General features: G+C 43.5%; 1 protein-coding gene and 1 long non-coding RNA gene across 3 annotated transcripts in view; one reads left to right on the top strand and one right to left on the bottom strand.

The window, feature by feature from the left end:
* The window catches only part of SYNPO (synaptopodin), an 83,904-nt gene extending 63,580 nt beyond the window's left edge, over positions 1–20,324 (bottom strand). Inside the window, exon 1 of one of the 2 annotated variants that reach the window (XR_008596803.1) lies at positions 13,999–14,179. Coding sequence is in view for 1 of the 2 variants with exons in the window: in XM_054975834.1 (XP_054831809.1) it covers positions 19,892–20,324 (433 nt within the window). In the remaining variant the exon portion in view is untranslated. Of the gene's footprint in view, positions 1–13,998; positions 14,180–19,891 lie in introns of those variants that run through there. The other variant, XM_054975834.1, reaches the window with a different exon arrangement.
* Positions 16,991–21,355, top strand: LOC129327310 (uncharacterized). Its single transcript, XR_008596806.1, has 3 exons — positions 16,991–19,837; positions 20,924–21,022; positions 21,113–21,355. It is a non-coding gene; the product is annotated as an uncharacterized LOC129327310 (long non-coding RNA).
* The last annotated feature ends 251 nt before the right edge of the window (positions 21,356–21,606 follow it).

Genomic DNA, 21,606 nt, shown 5'->3' with positions numbered 1-21,606 from the left:
GAATGGGTGTGGGGGGGGGAGACAGACTCCTGACAAAATATGATTCTGGCACTTACTCTTCCTGCTTCTTAGTTGGTAGAGGGATTTTACCTTACCCAGGGGGAGAGACATGCATGCTCAGTAGGGCATCCCATTCTGGTGGTGTGGTTTCTGAGGGCATTTAAGTCCAGGGAATGCAGTGTGAGTCATATACAGGCAGCAAGCATAAGCCTTGGGAATTGATCTAATGGATGTCACTTCTTGTAGCTGGAAGAACTAAGCACCAGAAGGCCTATATCTTAAGAACAGGGGTGGGGCCAGGCTTGCTCCATGGGGTCAATACAGCACAGATCCCAGGGTATTAGAAGTGCACAGAACGTGACTACTGTCCAGCCTCACCTTTCACCAAACATAATGCTAGGTCAAGGCGAACCACAATATGAAATACTGCATGAGGTCCCATTGGTCAGGCAGTTATATTCTAATGAAGTTATGACAACTACTTCCAACAGCCTGAAAGCTGAAGCCTCTTGTCTTCTCCATAATTCTGTAATGTGCACAAGTTTGTGAGTAGAGTTGTGACCTTGTTAAACCCAAGATTGTCTGTTGTGCATAGTTTCTCTATTACAGGGGGAAAGTGCAGCTGTAACACAACATATAATAAGTAGAAAAGACACCAGAAACAGCTCGGGTCCTCAGCATTAGATCAGCTTAAATATTTTATCACAGAAACATATGGTTGAATAATTGAGGGTAGAGATAAGCTGTGTAAACAGCATCAAGAGACTTTGAGAGAGCACAGCTCTTGTTAAGAACCTCAATTGCTCTAAAAGTTGGAACATAGCTTGAATTTGCCTCTGGAGAGGCTCAGACTGCATAAGAAACAGCATGGAGATTCACAACATAATGGCCCCAATCCAAGTGATGAATATTTCCAAGATAAATCTCAACAGCACTAAGTTATACACAAATGGTTGAACAGCATGACAAGCAACAGAGACCCTATCAGAATGCTACCTTTATATACTTCCGCAGCTAACCATGAACTGAGATGCTAACCTTGAACCAAGATGCAGGCAACGGGAGTGAGAAGCTCGGGGCAGATAGTCTGCCAAAGTATGATGGAAGTGCATAAAAAAGGAAGAAAGCTGCCAAAGTCACTTTTGCGATGCAGCCTGGCGCGGACAGGCTAGGGATTAAAGAGACGTTTGCCTGCATTTCTGCTCTTATGGGTGTGAGTCAGCAACCAGAACCAATGTTGCTGATTCCTCATCACTTGTTTAGCACAAAATATGGCACCTATTAAAAACTGTCAACGGTATGATAGAACTCTTTAGTGCGTATCTTTGCTCAAGAACACTTGTTGAAACCTATCATTTGCTCATACAAGTCACATGATGCTTTCTTTACTCTGGAATAGGGATGGCATGGTTGTGGTGGAAATAAATTATTATTATTATTATTATTAATAATAATACTAATAATAATAGCACTTATATACTGCTCTTCTAGACAGATTAGTGCCCCCTCAGAGCAGTAAGCAAGGTCAGTGTTATTATTACCCCACAATACAGCTGGAGAACTGGGGCTGAGAGGAGTGGCTTTATCAAGGGCACTGATTGATCTCATGGCAGTAGTGGGATTCAAACCAGCGGAGTGCTGATTCACAGCTCTCCCATTTAAGTCTTAGCCAACTAATGGAAACACCTGCTATGGTTTTCAAGTCAAGAGACTAACAGAGGCGGTTTACCATTGCCTGCTTTCACAAAGTGATCCTGGTCTTCTTTGGAGGTCTCTCATACTAACTCTCTTACTAACCAAGGCCAACCCTGCTTAGCTTCTGAGATCTAACAATACATTAATAATAACAGTGTGCTTATACACCACCCTTCTGGACAGATTAGTGCCAATTCAGAGCAGTGAACAGTGTTACTATTATCTCTACAATACAGTTGGGGAGCTGGAGCTGAGAGGAATGACTTACCCAAGGCCACCTGCTGAGCTCATGACAGTATGGGAGTCGAACCAGCAGAGTGCAGCTTTGCAACCCAACCACTTATCCATTACGCTACAGCTCTCTGATGAGATTGGGTTTGTCTGGGCTATCCAAGACAGCATACCTGGTGGCAGGGCTCATTTCGAGGAGGAACATGTCGGAGCACAGTTCTGGCAGTTCTCCAAAGAGGTCACATGTCAGGTGGCCCTGCCCACCTGACTTTCAGCCATTTTGGGCCCTTTTTGGCCTGTATTGGGGCTGAAATACATTTTGGCCTGTATTGGGGCTGGATTGGATCAGTGCCGGGCGAGCGAACCCTCCCCTGCCCAGCACTGACCTGATCTGGGCTGTTTCGACCCCAAACCAGGCCCAAAAGGGCCAAAAAGGGCCACCTTCGGTTATTTAGGGCCCCTTTTTTTCCATTTTGAGCCCAATTTCTGCCCTGAATGGCCAGGATTGGGTCCAAAACAGCCAGGATAGGTGATGTCAGGGGGTGTGGCATATGCAAATCAGTTATGCTAATGACACACTTCTAGTGATGTCAAGGGGCGTAGCATAGGCTAATGAGTTATGCTAATGAGTTCCTCCAGCTCTTTTTCTATGAAATGACCCCTGCCTGGTGGCAACTTTCTCGGGGATGCTGAGAGGGAGGAACTGGGGGACAAAAATTCAGAAGCCCTAGGGGCCCAGGCAAGTCAAGTGATTAGCTTTCATTGTATGATTGGGTTGGTATTGTGGTGGTAGGGGATCCCAGAGGGTATCTAGGTTCATGCTGGCATTCAACAACCTGAATTTTCCCTCACTTTAACCATTGTCTTGCTATCAGCTATCACAGCAGCTACAACCTTCCCAACTTCTGTGTTCATAATTGCTGGCACTGCTAGTCCAATTACCTTCTGTGTTATCCATTGCCTTTGGGACTGGAAGATTTGAAGAGGGCAGGGAGAAGGCGCAAGATATGGTACTTAGGAACACTACACATAACAAACAATTTGAATTCTGTGAATCTAAAGTTCTGAGAGAGCTATCATATATGACTGGAGCAAGAGAAGGGATGAGTTCAAATATAGTCCCATCCTCACAAAGACTTACAAAAAGTATAGCACAGTTGTTCCTTCCTAATCTTACTTGAGCTCCCCCTGCTGGTTTTATGACACAGTTCAACGAACCAAGTCTACTGCACAGTAGGAATGCACGTATAAAAGAATAAATGAGTAGGAGAGAGAAACAAAAAGAGGTCCCATCTATTTAATCCCCATTAGAGGGACAGAAGCAAAATGCCAAGTTCTTGTTCTAGGAATATTTTAGCTTTGCTTATATTCCTTTAAAATAAGTATATATTCTGTTGAGGCTAAACCCACACATTTTAAATACAATGTACAATTGATTGACAACTCCTATGACATTTTTATACTGCTTTGGCTTGTTGGTATAATGTTTATTTTTGTGACATATATTCTGTGAAACCTTTCCCCAGAGTGAATAATAATACACAGGAATTCAGTTAAGTTTCTAAAGGAGGGGAAGGATGCATTACACAGATTTTAAATACCTACTGAGTGACCATGGAGGCCATCATGTAGGAGGATGGAAAATGACTGTGTTCTACTGCCACTCAAGGAAGGAAATGAGGTAAAGGATTTCAGTTATACCAGAAGCAGCAGAGCCTGTAAATATTATAAGCTCAATTGTATAAAAAGATGTCTCAATCCTGTAGAATCTCCTTCCTTGGAATTTATTTTAAAGGGAAGATTGGAATGTAATGAATTCTGCATGAGGGGGAGGGCAGAATGGGTTACATCAGTGCTTAGTTCTCGTGGTCCTTCTTACATGCCCAGGGTAATACCTTGGGCTCGGGTAGCAATTTTCCACAGGCTTGTTAGCTAGGGATCCTGGAGGTGTTTTGCCATCTTCTGGGCATGAAGCAGGGATCACTGGGGCAGTCGGGGGATGGGGGGTAGTTGTGAATTTCCTGCTTTATACAGGGGGTTGATGACCCTAGAGGTCCCTTCCAGTCCTATGATTCTATGACATACAGCTAAGACTCTTGCAGTTCAATTCAACTATGCTTACTGGAAATGGAATTTACTGACCGAGCAAGAACACATAGGATTGCATTCTTCAGTGACTGACCAACATTAACAAGACAGATGTAAAGAATCAGATCCTCACTCAGCTCAATTTAGCCCACAATATACACGTTGACTTTATAAACTGAAAGCATATTGCAGAAGGGTAGTTTTCAGGGAGGAGCTGTGGCTCAATGGAAAACCCCCTACTTTGCATGCAAAAGGTTGCAGTTCAATCCCCAGGACTGCCAGTTAAAATGACCAGAGAGGAGGCTGGACCAGGTAGAAGGCTAAGACCCTGGAGAGCTGCTGCCAGTCTGAGTTGCCAGTGCTGACCTTGATGGACCGATGGTCTGATTCAGTATAAGGCAGCTTCATGTATTCAAATGAAAGTTGTAAAAAGTCATGGGACGTTTCTAAAAGTTCGCCTGTTTTAAGATTGATCAGATGGCTTAGAAAATGCTTCCTTGCTCAACTTTAAGAGCCAACAGTCAAAGTATATACTTGGAAATATCAGATGGTACCACCTTCCTGAATTTTGATCTATCTGATTTGTAGTGATTTTTTAACATGTTAAATAGTGGTGCCAGACTTCGAATGCAGAAGTGGAAAAATCTGAGTTCAAATGTCCCTCAGACATGAAGCTCACTGGGTAACCTTGGGCCAGCGACTCACTCTTTCAACCTAAACTTTATCATAGAGCTTTGGTGGGGGTAAAATGGAGGAGGGAGAACGATGTATGCTACAATGAGCTCCTTGAAGGAAAGATGGGTCACAAATGTGATAAAACTTAAATTGAATTGTAACACCTGCATGGAAATTAAAGTCCTGTTATACGGAGGTGTCTCCGGGTTACTGTTCCATTAAATTTTCCTCCCTCCCTCCCTCCTCCTTCCATCTTTATTAATTATTTTCTGTTCTCCAGCAGGCCAGCTATTAAAGAACAGGAAATAATTAATTAGGCTTAAAATAAAAGGAATCTTCCCAAAGAAATTAGGATCTTTGCTGTATATAGTGAGATCGTATGAGAATGAGTTTTCATAAGTGCTGTGTGAAACCACCATTTCAGTTCTGCTTATGGCTGAATATACAGAAACTCATAAGGGTGACGCAAAAAAAAAACATTCAAGTCATGCTGATATGAAGGTGCCTGGCAGAATGGTCATGTTCATGCTGCTGTCATGAGCCAAATGCAACCTGGATTGGGTTTTTTTGCATACCGAGTACAAATCATTGCATCACCATGGGCTGTAGATTGACTGAAGTATTTCCATAGTTGGGCATACGATGAAGTGATCTTGAGAATAAGGTCTGACATTAGAGGCAACCATTTCTTCTAACATTTTGAGTTCATGCCATTGTCAAATACACTGTTCACATTCCACATCCTTTACATAGTAACTTAGGTGCATACTTAATGGCAAGTGCATAGTGGTTGATTATTTTCCCTCATCATGACCATGGGCTCTTCTTCAAGGTAAGGTAAAGAGTATCTCAAATATGGATATACAAAAGATCTATAAAACTCCAAACTTGGATACATTCATGGAATCAAAATGAAACAGATCTATTTACCACAAGAAAAAATATCCTCCAAACATGCTGCAATAAACTTCCCAGCCAGCTCCAGAGACCGGAGGTGGAAGAAGATGAAGGCTTTTCTGATGCACATAAGGAAATTTAGCACCACCCACATGTATCTGCATGTTTGGGAGGAAAACCACCACACTCCCATTGTACCCATAGTAATGCTGAAAGCTGAAATCAATCAGTTTAAGTACATCCAAGCATGATGGATTTTGGCTTCTTTGTTTTTGTTCCAGAACGCTGTGAGGAATGGAGAACAGAGGCTGTCCTGGCAGGGTTATATACCCTTCTAGTTCTAACAATGTTTTAGATCACGTCTTTGGTCAAAAGCACTTACCAGACAATGCCAAGCAAGATTGTTGTCTGGATTCCATTCCGATAACAACATGACTGTTTCTGGTGTGAGTTACAGCTTTGTTCAGGCGAGGTCTATTATGTCAGGAATGTTACCCAGTGTGGCTGAATGAGCTTATGGCAGAGTTTGTATTAACCTGCCACTGTAGGTTAAAAAAAGAAGCCAACCAACAGTGAACTAAGTCAACTGTACAACAACATTGCAGGTGCGACTCTTTGCTTCTTGGGCACTGGCATGTTGGCAGGCAACTCAGCCAGAGCCACACAGATGCACGAAGCAGAAAAGTTCACATGGTGAGTAAAGGCAACAACACCCTATATAAGCAGGGAAGGAAAACACTGCATTTTCATTCAAATGCTTTCAGCTTTTGACAATAAGGAAATGAAGACAGGTTTCTTGGCATGAAAACCGACTGGCATTTTGCCTTAGCAACAGCTGTGCTGGTTTTTTCTCACATAAGGCAATATATACATTTCCCTGTTCTCCTATGAAATTTCAGATCTCAAAACTCCCTTTTGCTCCCACACATCAAAGCTCTGCATAATGCAGGGTCTGCAGATTGCAAGGCTCTAAAAGAATTATGAAGTCTGACTCCTCTGAGAATATTTCACACTGTTCAATCCCAGTCAGATGGATCACATGTGTGGTGATAGTATTTGGTGTATGCTATTCCAAAAAGTCACCTCTGGTCTTTTATGTTTTTGTTTTTGTTGCTGTTGAGAGCCAAAGGGGTATAGTGGCTATATTGTCAGACGAGGATCTGTGAGACCCCGGTTTGAATCCCTGCCCTGCCATGGGAGCTTGCTGGGTGACCCTGGGCCAGTCACACACAGTCAGCCTAGCCTACCTCACAGGGTTGTAATGAGGATGAAATAGAGGATAGGAGAATAATATAAGCCACTTTGGGTCCTCATTAAGGAAAAAGGTGAGGTATAAATGATGTAAACAAACAAACTGGGAGCCCTGGACGCTCTTCTCCAGCCTAAGGAGTTGTTGGAGGAAAAGCCATTTAAATTTGAGGAAACCTCCTTAGCCTGGAGGAAAGCTTTATACTTTGTCCAGTGGAATGGTAGTATAGGGTCCACCCCAATGTCATGGGTAGATATCATGTCATTCATTTAACTTCTAGACTAAGTGGTCCCCAATATAGCTGCCAGATACTTTGAGTAAAGGGTAGTGAATGCAACAGTACATGCACCAACTGCTCTGAAGGGAGACTGTCAGTGGATGAAGGAGGATTTGTGTGCCCACCTTGTAAGGTAAAGGCTTACCTGAAATAGAAGCCCTTTCCTCAGAAGGAAAAGCTTCCCAGAACTACAAATGTATACATTGACCCTGACTTGGATAGCCCAAGCTTCTGAGACCTGATCTTGTCAGATCTCAGAAGTTAAGCAGGGTCAGCCTTGGTTAGTAATTGGATGGGAGACTTCCAAAGAAGACCAGGGTTGTGGAGGCAGGCAATGGCAAACCACCTCTGTTAGTCTCTTGCCTTGAAGCCTCAGCAGGGGTTACCATGAGTCAGCTATGACAGCAATTTCCACCACCACCTTTTATACATTGGAGAGTCAGTATAGTATAGTGGTTAAAGTGTCAGATTAGGATCTGGTGGACCCTAGTTTGAGTCCCCACTCTGCTATGGAAGCTTGCTGGGTGATCTTGGGCCAGTAACATGTTGTCAACCAAACATACATCACAGAGTTATTGTAAGCATAAAATGGAGGAGAGGAGAACAATGTGAGCTGCTTTGGGTCCCCCAAGTGGAGAAAGGCAGGGTATCAATCAATCAATCAATATACTGTATTTACCCCAAAGGTCTACGTAGAGAAAAAAACCTCATCTTCCTTTCAGGTAAATAAAAGTACCTAAAGTCAAGAAATTTTCTCTAGTACTGAAATTATACTTGTGGATTTATTCAAGCATCACAAGTATTCTTGTTTGGTTATTTAACTGTTATGCTAGGTGGATTCCTATACAATCTGTGATGAAATGCAATGGAGGGAGACAGTAATATTTATAGGGTGGAGGATTTAGGGTTCTTGTGTCCCAGTTAGCAATAGATCAAAGCATTTGTTTTACAGCTGGTGCTGGCTGCCATTCTTGTTCTTTCCAAGGTGTCGTATTGCAACCAACACAACACAACATAAGGATGGGCCTGGGTTTCAAAAGCTGTCTGGTTCAGTTCAAATATACACATTTTGATTTCATTCTTTCTCTGTAAGACATGATGAACTCAAGAATTTTTATTTTTGCATTTGTTTCTCTTTCCTCATGCTGGATTTTTCCCCATTAAAAACATATTTTCCAACATTTTTGCATTTATTTCATATACATGGTGTGTATAATGTACAAACAGTGAGGAAACAGAATAGAACTGGTGTATAAATGGAATAAAAGAAACAAATCAACAACAGGAATGAAAGTGGGCTAATCAACACCAATGACAACAACATAGGAAATTAAAAATAAACAAAAATGGCAATATCTGCTCACCTCTAATATAACAACACTACAAATGTAAACATGGGTCGATGGTGGGGTGCCAACAGAGCTAATCTCAAACTTAATCTGAACCCTTTCCTAAAACAGGAATTGTGACTGCCTGTCATCTAGCAATGTCCTTTCCTGCCTCAGAGGGAAGAAAGTAAGGTTCCCTCAAAGAGATGTGAATGATAAGATCAATCATTATTTTAAAACAGCAGAATGGGAGTCTCCATAACACCTTAGAAGCGAGGGCGCACTCAGCGGAGAATATTGGTTTTCATCAGCTGGAGGTAGTAACAGCTTGATAATACAGACAACATTCTGTCAGTGATCAGTTATCAACCACTAAGAACATGCAAGATATCTGTCTTCCAAGCTGTTCAAAATCTCCACAACCCTTCCAAAAAGTACCAAAGAGGAATGTTATTCATATAATTTAAGAAAATAGATTTCACTACAGAAAGTTGTAGATCCCAAGAGGCACGGCTCCTCCATCAGAATGTAGTAGGTGAATGTTGTTCTAATACTTGCCTTTTAAAAATATTATTCATGACCTGATGCCAACCTAGGTCAATAGAAACATCCCTTTTGATATTAGCATATATTAATGACAATAAGCAAGAATTTGACAGGGTATAAATGATTATTGACACCTACAATTTATATCTATGTATGGGACCACTAAGTGTGAACCAGGTGCTTTCCCAAGGAAAATTGAGTCCACAGTTCCTACTTTGAATTGGAATTCACTTATGGAGATGCTACAAAAGTAGTCCAAATTAGCTAACCGTAGCCTAACACACAGGCATTCTAGTCTGACTAAAAGCATTAGCTCTTTCGTAATCACAATGTGGCTCTTTTGCCCCAAGTAGTCATGCTGCATTTTTCCAGTGCCAGAACAGATCTGTATTTAGTGAAAGGGGAGCCTCGAGCTATTTTTTGTCATGACTAAAAGTGAGATTCAAGGAGGGCCAGGTTCTTGCTAGAGAATTTTGGAAAGACTGAATGTATCAGAACTGGAGGCGACTCATACAGCTGGATTATGTACCCACCAGGAAAATGCCTGCTTCTCCCAGTCCCTGTACGTTTCAGACATAACCAGTAATTACTAATATAGCTTTTATAATTCATCCTTTACTATTTCTTGTCTGCCAACAATCTTCTAACCAACTTTCTTAACTTCTAAAGTTTTTTTTTAAGTAAACTGTTCTTAAAACTGTAAACATGCTATGTGGGCTTTTCTGGGACACTGCATCAGTTACCAAATTCAATTGATTCTGAACAGCTGCATTCACTCTATAGAACTGTACTTGAGACGGTAGTTGTGTGTTAGTTTGTAGTAGCAGGATAGAATTTGAGTACAGTAGCACCTTAAAGACCAACAAAATTTTCCAGGGTATATGCTTTTGTGAATCAAAGCTCACTGGTCAGATACAAAATCTGATGCAGTATTTAGACTCAAGAAAACTTACATCTAGAATATTTTGTTGGTTTTTAACATGCTACTGAACTTACATTTTGTTCCAGAAGAGTACTGTATGTCTGTTATAGAAAAAAAAATCCACGAGCAAGGGGAAAAGTCATCCTGTGGCACTTTGATGACTAACCCATTTTCTGGGTGGCACAAGTTTCCACAGGTAAGATTCTACTAGTCTTTGATTTGTTCCAAACATAAATAGGGTTGAATATTAGATGTATTCATTGCTCGGGGATGAGACACAAGGCTAATCTAAATTCCAGAGAGTTTAGTGGCACCTTAAAAACAAGCAAGATTTTATTCCAGCATAAGCGAGCAAAAAGCATCAGGAATAAAATCTTGTTAAGTCTTCAAGGTTATCATGGAACTCCTGTTTAAGGTTGATCTAATCGCTTGTAAACATGTCCTGCCATCTTCCATATGCATCCCAACTTCTGTACAAAATAATCTTTCACCGTTCTTACATACTTCCTGATCAGGCACAGTAAGCACAGCTGGGTCAGTGACCTCATCAAGGGTCAATTTATGGCTGAGATTCACTGAACTGTAATAATACCATAATAATACCATATTGTCATCTCTACAAAATTCCTCAGCAACCCCTCCCCCTCGGATTATCCTCATTTTACAAATGGGCAAACTATGGTATAGAACACTGTAGGACAGGAGCTTTCAATCACGGTTGAGTCCGAGGTTCTGTCAAGGAATGAAGATCAGAAACAGCAGACAATCTACCAATCTTTTCCTACAAGGTACAGCCACAAGGAAGTGTTAGTTGTGTTCTAGGGCTGAATTCACACATGATAATACTAATAATAGTCTGTTGTAGCAAAAATAAACAGGAGTCTGGTGGAAGGGAACTAGGCTCTATTCCACAAAAAGCTTTTGCTTGAGAGAAATCTTGTCAATGTTTAAGTATAACTAGACTTCCTTTTATTTCTGAATTCACACAAGACATCAATGAGACCAATGAGCATGACCAGCTTGCCAAGTGAACTGATTATGTACCACAATCTTTTACATTATCAGAATCATGACAAAACGCAGACAAATCAGTGTGGAAAGGCTTACTGAAATGCAGGAAGTTTGAAAAAAAACTGAGATAAACACGATCCTGTCCCCAATGTGGCATGGCACCCTAGTGGCAATGACGGGTACAACAACTAAAGCTTCCTGGGGTCCTATTGACTAGGTCAGTGATCCCCAGGGTGGGTGTCCGTGGCCATCATGGCACCTGCCAACGTGTTTCATGGTACCCACTCGTCATCAAACCAAAGAGCTCATATTTTTCCTCCAGCTCACTGGAGCAGAAGATGCTTCAGAAGAGCCCCAAAGGTATCACCTTTGTATCTGCAGACAGCACCTATTCAGAAACAGCTGCCATGATAGAAAGATGCTTGGGATGGAACTTAGTAACATCTACTGGAATCTAATCATAACTGTGCTTATATACAGCTCTTCTAGACAGATTAGCGCCCCACTCAGTGAGCTGAACAAGTCAGTGTTATTAGCATCCCCACAATACAGCTGGGGAGCTGGGGCTGAGAGGAGTGGCTTACCCAAGGCCATCTACTGAGCTCATGGCAAGAGTGGGATTTGAACCAGTAGAGTGCTGATTCGCAGCCAAACCACTTAACCACTGTGCTACAGCTACATTTTAAGTCTCTGTTTATTATTGATATATGATTTGTGATTTTATACATATTGTATTATTTGGTTCAAGATTTCAGGTAAAAGGAACTTACTGATAATAAAAGGTAAAGGCAATATTTTGAGTTTGGACACAGCCCCCACAGTAGCCATTTTGTGATTGGTCCCACCCATCCTGTTACAGTCATTTTGTTGTTGTGCCCACAAATTGGCCAAGGTTGGGAACCCCTGCACTAGGTCATAGCCATCTCTAGTAAGCCATGAACCTCACTTGGGCCAGTCAGTCTTCCTCTCCCAGTCAAACCTACCTTGCAAGATGCTTGTGAGGGTAAAATGTACAGGAGACCACGTGTGTCACCACCTTGCGCTCATCAGAGGAATGGTGAGATTAACATCAGTCAGTGTATTTTGTATTGTATCTGAACAACTGGTTTACAGAAAGACAAAGGGTGATATGACTCTGTAGGGAACCATCCCAGAGCTGCTTCCTGGCAGGCAAAAGTTGTTTATTGCCTTATTATTGCTATTTATGCCCCGCCTTTCTGCCTGTTAATTTTCAAAGTGATTAGAAAAGGAAAGGCAAAAGACTGTGATTGACAAAGGAGGAGAAGGCACAGACAACACAAAAGATGGATGACAAAAGACTGGAGAAGTCCAGTTCCATCAAATTCACAGGTTTCCCTTGCTATCCCCCCTCCCCACCAGCCTTGCTTTGAGGCACCACAAGCTACAACCTGACATCTTAATCCAGACCCATAAACTGCAACATTCTGAAGGTCCGCCAGCGATGGAGCAGATTTACAAAGAATGAAATGCATTTGGATTTGGAATTAAGGCATGTCCACATGGGAGCTCCCCATGCAGTCAAGTGCGAGAAGAAGCAATACCTGAAAGAGTGGCACTAAGACACACAGGCTTTTTTGTGCATGCCTTCTTCACATGGAATTTAGCACACATACCACTGACCCTTGCCATTTCTCTGCTCTGCCACACAGGCCTGGGGAGATCAGCGCAAGTAGCATGTGTCACTGCCTTACATTGGGGATCAGATTCCCAAAATCAGTACATGGGGTGGGGGAAGAGGTATTAAACCAATGACTACCCAAACCCACAGCAGCAAAAGTTCAGACATTGATCTAAATGCTTGCACTCCAGCTTCTCTCCAAGCGGAGCAGTACATGTAGGGGAGAGGGCCCAGCCACTTTGATGGGTGAGAGGGTGTTGGGACACCAAGTCTTAATCTACCAAACCATATGAGCTATCTCCATGAGAACCAGCATCGTGTACTGGTTAGAGTTTGACTAGGATCTTTCAGAACCAGGTACAAATCCCTACTCAGACATGGAAGATAGCTGAATAAAGTTGGGCCAGTCACACTCACTTAGTCTAACCTACCTCACAGGGTTGTTGTGATGATAAAATGGAGAAGGGGAGAACATTGTAAACTGCTTTGGGTTGCCATTAGGGAGAAAAGCTGGGTATAAATGAAAGAAGCAAAAAAATAGCACAAGCAGAGGAAAGAGCAAGCTCACTTACAAAACAGCCACTTTGTTTTTGAAGAGCAAGATCCACGTCCAATGGCATCTTAAAGACCAACTAGATTGCCAAGAGTCAAAGCTCATACCTTGGAAATCTAATTGATCTTTAAGGTGTTATTGGACCCGGATCTTGCTCTCGAATATAGACCAGCAGGGCTACCCACCTGAAACAATCTTTGTTTTTTGAGTACACTGACACTGATGATCATGATGCCCTAAATCAGTGAAAGAGTGGCAGTGCAACGGGGGTACCCTGGGCGGTGTGGGAAGAGCTCCTCATACCAGCCCGGATCCTTTTTCCAATCAGCAGCTCAGTTTCCTCGATGAAAACACACCCTTCCAACACACACACACACATACAGAGAGGCGCGCTTCCCTTTCGCTCCTGGGAAAACACTCCTAAGAGCTTGTTTATGTTGCAGCCGGCGACAATCAGTTCTTCTCCGGCAATCGCCAGAAGAAGAATCTTCAGAAACGGAAAGTTTCGTGGCGTTTGGCCAGGCACTTTGCGGTCGCGTCTGCAAGGAGGGGAGGGGGTGCCGGCATCCCAGCCCGAAAGGTTCGACGGCCAGCTCAGCTCCATCTGTCCCGAACTGCCGGCTCGCCCTTCTAGCAGGGACGCCTTCGCCGGCCGTTTGGGAAAGATCGGGCGGCTGGTTTGGCGACGAGGCGCAGCGGCCAGTCTTACCTGGGGCCTCCTGAGCCAGCTGCGGCAGGTCGCCTTGGGTCGCCCCTCGCCTCCAGCCCAGCCGCCGGCCAAGCACCTGGCCCTCCTCGCGTCCCTGCCCGTCGGCAGCAGAGGAGCGCAACGGCAGGGAGGAGGCGCGGCCGCGGCTTCCCTCTTCGCCCGTTCCCGCCCTCCTTACCTCCGCTCCTCGTGGAGTAGGCTGCCAGCCTTCAGGCAGTGCCCCGCACCCCCGCCAGCAAACGCGCCGGGCTGCTGCCTCCGCGTCGAGCTGCGCCGGGAGCCCAGCCCCTCTAACGCGCTTCTCGCCCAGCAGCGCTGTTTGTTTGTGTGCTGGCTGCGGCTCCCGGGCTCCGAAAGGGGATCGGGTGTCCCGGCTTTGCGCACCAACTGGCGGTGTCTGTCAAAAGCAGCAGGGCGAAGGAGGGGGGAAAGCAAAAGCAAACCGCGGGCGGGCGGGCGAGGGCGAGCCAGCCAGGGACTTGGCTTGACATCGCCCGCTCTGGCAGCCTCCGGGAGAGCCGAGCGAGCGCGCACAGCTCAGCGGCCTGACTCACTCAGCCTTCCCGCGCAGCCCCAGCGAGCCGCTTTACCATGCCTTTCTTATTACTGATGGCTAGTATTATTTTCGACAGGGGGCTCGCTCTGACTCAGCAGACGCTCCCGCGCCGACGCCGTTTCTCTCTCGGGTCAGCTCGCCCCTCTCTTTGCTCCGAGCGTTTCACTTTTAAGCTGGCGAGATGCGCCTGGAAAGAAGCGCAGATCTACTCCAGTAAATACAACTTACATCTGCAAGCTCGAAGACCGAACTTCCAGGCTGTTGCTAGAAATCTCACACATGCGGATCCCCCTACCCCAATCGCAGGCTGATCCCAGCGTGTCCCGCAACCCACCTCCGTCCCAAAACCCCATGAAATGCTGTGTCCGGGAAGTGCGGTCGTCTGTATGGAAAGGACAGAACTTCTTCACCCTAATTTTAACTATTGTGTGCGCACATGCCGCATTTCAGATATTTCATACAGTCAAACTGTCTCAGTTTACTTGGATGTCAGTTTTCTAATCCGATTCACGCATTAAATAAGTCACAGATATGGTCCTCACCCTGGCGTCTTCCTGACGAATGTTTCAGTTTTGTTACTTTTTTTATAGTTTACAAAAGGCTTTGTTGCACATCTGTTGCTGTCCTGGCTTTTCTCCTTTTTCTCTCTCCTCTTTCTGAAACCTGTTTTCCTTCAGTCTTTTCTTCCAAAACGTCTTGATTTCATTTTTCACCTGTCTGTAATGCCTGTGTTTTTCATTGCTCCACCTACCTCACTATTTTGCTTTGGAGCTAGGTGGGCAGAGCAATTTAAAAAAAACACTCTAGTGGTATAAGAAACAGCAATATATCAGGAGTGAACTAAAAGAACTGGCAATGTCCAATCAGAATGCCAGGAACAAACAGCCAGTCCTCTGCTCACTGCCACCAGCAGTCAGCATGGCGCAGTGTTGGAGTTGGATCTGGGAGCCCCAGGTTCAAATCCGCCCTCTGCCATAGGAAGCTGCTGGGTGACCTTGGGCCAGTCACACACACTCAGTCTAGCCACAGTCTAGCCTACCTCATAGAGTTGTGATGAGGATAAAATAGAGGAGAGGAGAATGATATGAGCCAGTTTGGGTCCCCACTGGGAAAAAGGCAGGGTATAAATAAAATAAAAATACAATAAAACCTGGAACATTTCTTCTAAAAGCACCATGCCTAGGCACCATTTTCAAGCTCTGTGCACATTGCATGCTACGTGTCTTTGCAATATGAGCTCTAAAGAGAAAGGCAACCCTGTGGGAGTACACGGGGTCTCCTGGAGAGAAAGGGAAACCATTGAGTTGCTATTGCTCTTGGGTGCAGATGCCCAGCATGCCCTCTACAGAAACTGCAGAAACCAATAAAAGGACACACCTGCCAGCAAAGGCCCAGCACAGTAACTGGCCCATTCCAAAATTCACAGTTCATGATTCAGGAATCAGAGTGCAGCTACAAAAGCTTTTTCTTGGCATTAATGGTGATTTACGGGTGGTTAGGGGATTCTAAAGAAAAAATTGCTTGAGTATTAATCCAGGGTGCTTTTTGGGGGGGTACTTGTACTCACTGGTACCAAGCACTACTGGTACCTTGTGGTGGGGGGTGGGGTGGGGGAAGCACTTTCCCAAGTCCTGAAGAGGGAATTGGTGGAAATCAATGCAACCTTAAATACAAGTACCAGCATCTCTCTCTCTTTATAACAAAAAAAGCAATGAAATTAACCATTATCCTCTCTCCCTACACACTTTCTATAAACAAAATATGTGCACGGTGATAATGACTTCAGTTTTGACGTAAGGAGAATAAACACAGCAAATTTTTTATTGATGAACAGAACAGGACAAAAACACAGTGAAAGGGTACTTTGAAGAATCTCAACAATAACCTTCTAAATCAACATCCCCTTAGTCTTGTGAGTGGCTATGATAATAGCCATGCTTTAGCTACTATTTGTAATTCTAAAAGAGGAGGAAGGAATGCACAACCAGTGAAAACAACCAGTCAAATATGGGAAAGCAGCTAACCAATCAAAGGTACCATTCATCAGTGGACTTCAGGGTAGTAACTGCTTAATCAATATACTGCATGCACAAATAGATTGTGGTTGATAGAGTGCACCATTGCAACAGCGAAACAGCACGTGGAAGGGAGGATGCACACATGGGGAAAGTCCACAAAAAACCTGCAGTGTGAAATGTCTCAAATGTTCTGTGACCAAAAACATCCCAGTGGCAAGGAAAACTCTGATCAGCTCTAGAAGATGCCCTTGTGTCAGTTCTAACACAATGAGCTGTGGTTTCTCCTCTGTTCCTGCACATGTAGTGCCTCTTTTAGATCAGAGCCACAGTGCATGTGGAAAAGGGGCTTCAGCGCCCCCACTGTATTATCTTCCCAAAGTGAAAAGGTTGAGGGACACTATTTGGTCTCTTGTGGAAATGTACAAGCATGGTTGTTGTGGGTTTTCCGGGCTGTATAGCCGTGGTCTTGGCATTGTAGTTCCTGACGTTTCGCCAGCAGCTGTGGCTGGCATCTTCAGAGGTGTAGCACCAAAAGACAGAGATCTCTCAGTGTCTCTGTCATTTGGTGCTACACCTCTGAAGATGCCAGCCACGGCTGCTGGCGAAACATCAGGAACTACAATGCCAAGACCACGGCAATACAGCCCGGAAAACCCACAACAACCATCGCTCTCTGGCCGTGAAAGCCTTTGACAACGTACAAGCATCCTTGAGAACATGTGCATTTCCCCAAACAGTTTGGGGTTCTGGGAAGAGGGGAGGCTCAAGCTCTTTCTCCGTACACACTACTCAAATTCTCCATATACACTACTCACCTGATCTGAATCAGGCATTGGATAAATGGGATTTGAGAACCTGCAACTCACATCTGACTGTGTTACACCTGACACAGGGACTCCACACCCAGCCTGTTTACTATGTGATGTATGAATTGGCTGGTTGAAAACACAGAGCCATATTTTTTTTGGTCAATTTGTCAAATGTTTGTGAACATTGAGCCTGTTTGTCAGGTTATTTTTTAATTATTCAAACAGTACTATACAGTGCAACTGGCAGCATTTAACAAATAGCACATTCTCACCACAGCCCGATGGGAGTCCTACTTTCCCCTCCCCTGTAGATCTGTTGTCACTGCATGCCACTCAGCAGCCGCCAGTTGTATAAATAAATAGTGGGCAAATCAATCAGCCAGCCAGCAATTATAAATAAACGCTTTTTAAAAAGACTTACTGTTTAATGGCATTCATTTAAATTCATGTTATCAATGTTATTTTGTGCATGTGTATTTATGGGAGGTGTCATTTAATTACCTGACCCAATCATCCTTGACCCTGTCCCCTACTGCACAGAAGCAAAAGCCCGCACAAGGCAAGGAAGTGAAACTCCACCACAGCAAGGCAATCCAACCTCAGCTACTGCACAAGTAAAAAACTGCTCAACATCCATTCAAGATGGACAGGTGAAGGGATTGGGTGTTTGGGGCATAGGTGACAGTGGCTGTCCAAAAGGTGTATGGTTCCATGGCAGGGTGATGTGACCGAATATCCCCTTCCATACATATGCAACCCAAAGTGGTTGGCAGCAAAGAGAACATAGAATTATTAGAGTGTAGGAGCTCACATGGGGGACCAAATTAAGGGAATTAAGGCAAGCTGTCCTATGAAAGAAGGAACAAATTACCCTCGCTGGCAGGTGTCCATCACAAACTTTGCTACTGCTTCATGCCTGTCTTACCACTGTTATGTTTATGCTCCATCATTCACAGTCTCACCAATGAATGTTCTGTTATTTGATGACTGCAATGTCAAGTGAAAGCTTGCATCTATGAATGAGCTACCACAGATATAAATGTAATATCACTCAAGATACAATGCTTTTCAGGCAGTGAACTTGGTTCATATATTTTTCTGTCTGTTATCAAATGCACAGCAATCAAGAGAATTGAAGAGAAATGTGTATGTGAACCAACTCTCAAAACAATGACAAGTAGCTCCTATAAGATCGTTATTTTTTCACTTTTCTAAGGTGTCTTGCTGGTGCCAAATATTTTATTCTTGACTAGAATTGTGTTAAAATAAATCACACCCAATCATCAATAAATGCTATGATTTCAACGCTCTGAATTTTGACCAAATTAGCAATTTCCCTTTCAGCTTCCCTTTCCTTCCCCCTTCTTGTGTCCCTTACCGCTCAGAAGCAACATTTTGAGGAGTTCCGTGGGTTTCATTGGAAGGAGGGGGGAGGTAGGAAAGTTCCAATCTGCTGACAAGAACTATAGTTTGGATCCAAGCCAGAATTCTAACCCAAATTCAAGAGCAACTGAAAACTAGATAGTAGATTGTGGCATCTCACTGTCTGGTTTCATTTCTTTAGGCAGCAGGAAGAAGGGACAGCAAGGGGATAGAGTGACTCAGTAGGTGGGTCCCTAAGAGGGACACTGTCCCACCAGAATGGTTATCAAATCTTCCTGCCAAACAGGTTCATCCTGACTGACTTTTTCATACATTTTTCACTTTCTGCCAATCCTTTCAGCATGACAAACTTTCAGAGAGTTTTTGATGCTATATAACTATGTGCCCTGTGTTTGCAAGAGATATTTTGTTCTCTGCAGTTGTGCTTTCTAAGTAAGAACAAAGTCTGCATATGCTGTCAAGCAGGGAAGAGTGGGAAGAAGCAGAAGCTACAGTTCACCCTTTATAGGCTTGGGAGGGTAGAGAGCAGAGGCTTAGATTAGGTGCTACTAGTTATAGCTAGCTCGTCCCCTCATGATAGGCTGTCCTCCTAGATCTCCAGCAGAAGACAAAGGCACTGACTTTTTGCACATACTGAAAGGCAGACAAGGCTTCAGAGATGGGAGGCATAGAGGTAGAGGCCTAGCCCCGCCCCTTCTGTGGTAGAAAGTGCCATCAAGTCCTAGAGACGGAAGTCAAGAGACTGAAAGCCAACTAAGTTGACCTCTGTAAAACATTAATCAGGTGATCTCTGTTGCTGCTTGTGTTGTGCTGGCAAAGTTGCTCCACAGTTCACAACTCCAGCCTTACACTTTTTTCTTTTTCTTTTTTAAATACACACACAGACACAGACAATTAACATGAGATCTGAACTTTTGATCATAGTGAACGCCACTTCCAGCAAATCCCCTACTGCAGGAAAGTGATTATCATTCTCTTAGCTGAATGATGGTCATACAAGTAGCTACTTGTCCTACCCTCAAGATGGATTTGGATTTTCTTTCTCTTAAAAATGTGTCACTCCGGCTATTTTGGCAAGAAGACCAACATGAGAAGAAACAATGGCAAAGAATCTCAAAACGAGTGAATATTAGCTACTAAATAGAGTTGTAGAGAATGAGTGAGAATGGGCTGCTAAAGCCCGTTTGCATCCTGATCCAATAAATCCTTACTTGGAAATGTCTCACTGAGTGTAGCAGGACTTAGTCCCAGGTAAGATAATAGCATTTTTATTACTTTCCTCATGATAAACAGAACTTCACTTACTTGCTTTCCTAGGTTCACCAACAGGAGAAATAAGGACTCGTTTAAATTTCACCACTTTCCATTCTTGGCTTTGGTCACTTCTGTTGCTAAGACCAGAACGGAGCAGGCCTGAAGCAGGCCTCGGAGAGACTCTCGTTACAGGGGACTCATTTCCATCTGTTTTTAGTGGTAGCATCTCTCCATTGGTATTGCAGGGTTTCTGCAGGAAATTGTCTCTTGTGGACTCTCTTATTTCTTGCTCCTTTAGGTCTGAACAGTGACTCTTTCCAACTGGATTGCTTTCTTTCTCCTTCCCTTGCTCCCTCCCCAAACAACCATAGCCTTCACCACAACTGGGCTTTTTACAGCTGTGTGGATTTTGGTTTACTTTGCCAGGCCCTGCATAGCTTGACTGAGGTTGGAGATAAGGTTGCAGAAAGGATGCCTTGATCATTTTGCTCCCTTAGTCACTCTTACTAAGGTTCAGCGCTTCCTTGACTTTCTATAGGTGTAAAGATCAGCCTTTGATTCCAGCTCAGGAAAAAAAGGTCTATGGTTTTGAACACTTCAACAGGATTGCCCAGAAATGAGGGGGAGTAAATAATACCCAGGCTGCATTAGTGTTCTAATCCTTTCTCCAGCCTGACCATTAAGATCTTGCATGCATGAATGCAGATGGGTGGTACCAGATGAGAGTGTGGGTGCTGCATTTCTACTTTCCAAGAGGAATTGCAGACTTTGAGCTGTGAATTATTCAGCACTTCTGGAAGAGTGACTTGTCTTTGCAGGCTTCAGGTACTCAGAATGAATGAGGAATGGCCTCTTCTGGAGTTTTCCTTTTCTGTCATATGTAGGATGAAATAGTTTCTGAGCAAAGAGATCCAACTGGGGAGAAGGGCACAAAAATATACATTTCATTTAAAATCATTCTTTTTTGTATGAAAAGGTTATTTTAACCAACATACACCATATATATGTTTGTATGTATTGTAATATTTTAAATAATGAAATATTAAATTGAAAATGTAAATACATATATGTATATATTTACAGTCATACATCAGCAAGGATGGTGTTACCTATCTTTCCCCAGAAACAGAATGGGAGGAAAGGTCAAATACTCCTCCACCAGTGCTGCTTTCTAGATCAAAGGTAACCAAATGTTGTATGTAAAATATGATTTGAAGTGGTATTTGTGTGTTGTGTTTGGTTGGTGTTACTGGGATTGTGTTGTTTTTGCAGGGCTATAATTCCCAACAAGAAGCCTGAAGCCTGGGGTACAGCTGCTTCAGATGGATGAGAGAGGACTCATCACTTCTTGGATGTTGAACTGTTTGCCTTTTCAAGGACATTGTTGATTTGGAGGTTTTTTAATGGTTGCACTTAAGAGTTGATTTTTTTCAAAAAAAAGTTGTATTTTATTAATTGTTAAAAAGTTTAAAAGGGAAAAAAAGTTATTTCTTAAAATTTTGTGTAAGTTGCTTCCTAAGCCCTATAGAACCCATGAAAAGAGAAGTTACACTGACGAGTGTCCAACCTGTGTCATTTGTCACTTGTAGTCTGGCCCTAAGTCCTTCTTGCCCCAGTCTTGCTTTAAATGCCCCTGTGTGGTGACAACAGCACTCTCTGATGACAATCTGGCACCTGCCAAAGCTGGGGCCCAGCATGATAACCAGTGATTAGCCTTTTCATGCTAATGGGAAGTCATATGGTTTGTTTTTATATAATGGATGGGT

Source organism: Eublepharis macularius, chromosome 4 (genome assembly GCF_028583425.1).
Source record: "Eublepharis macularius isolate TG4126 chromosome 4, MPM_Emac_v1.0, whole genome shotgun sequence".
Taxonomy (NCBI): domain Eukaryota; kingdom Metazoa; phylum Chordata; class Lepidosauria; order Squamata; family Eublepharidae; genus Eublepharis; species Eublepharis macularius.
Note: the sequence above shows the minus strand (reverse complement) of the source record. Positions and strands in the feature narration are given on the sequence as shown.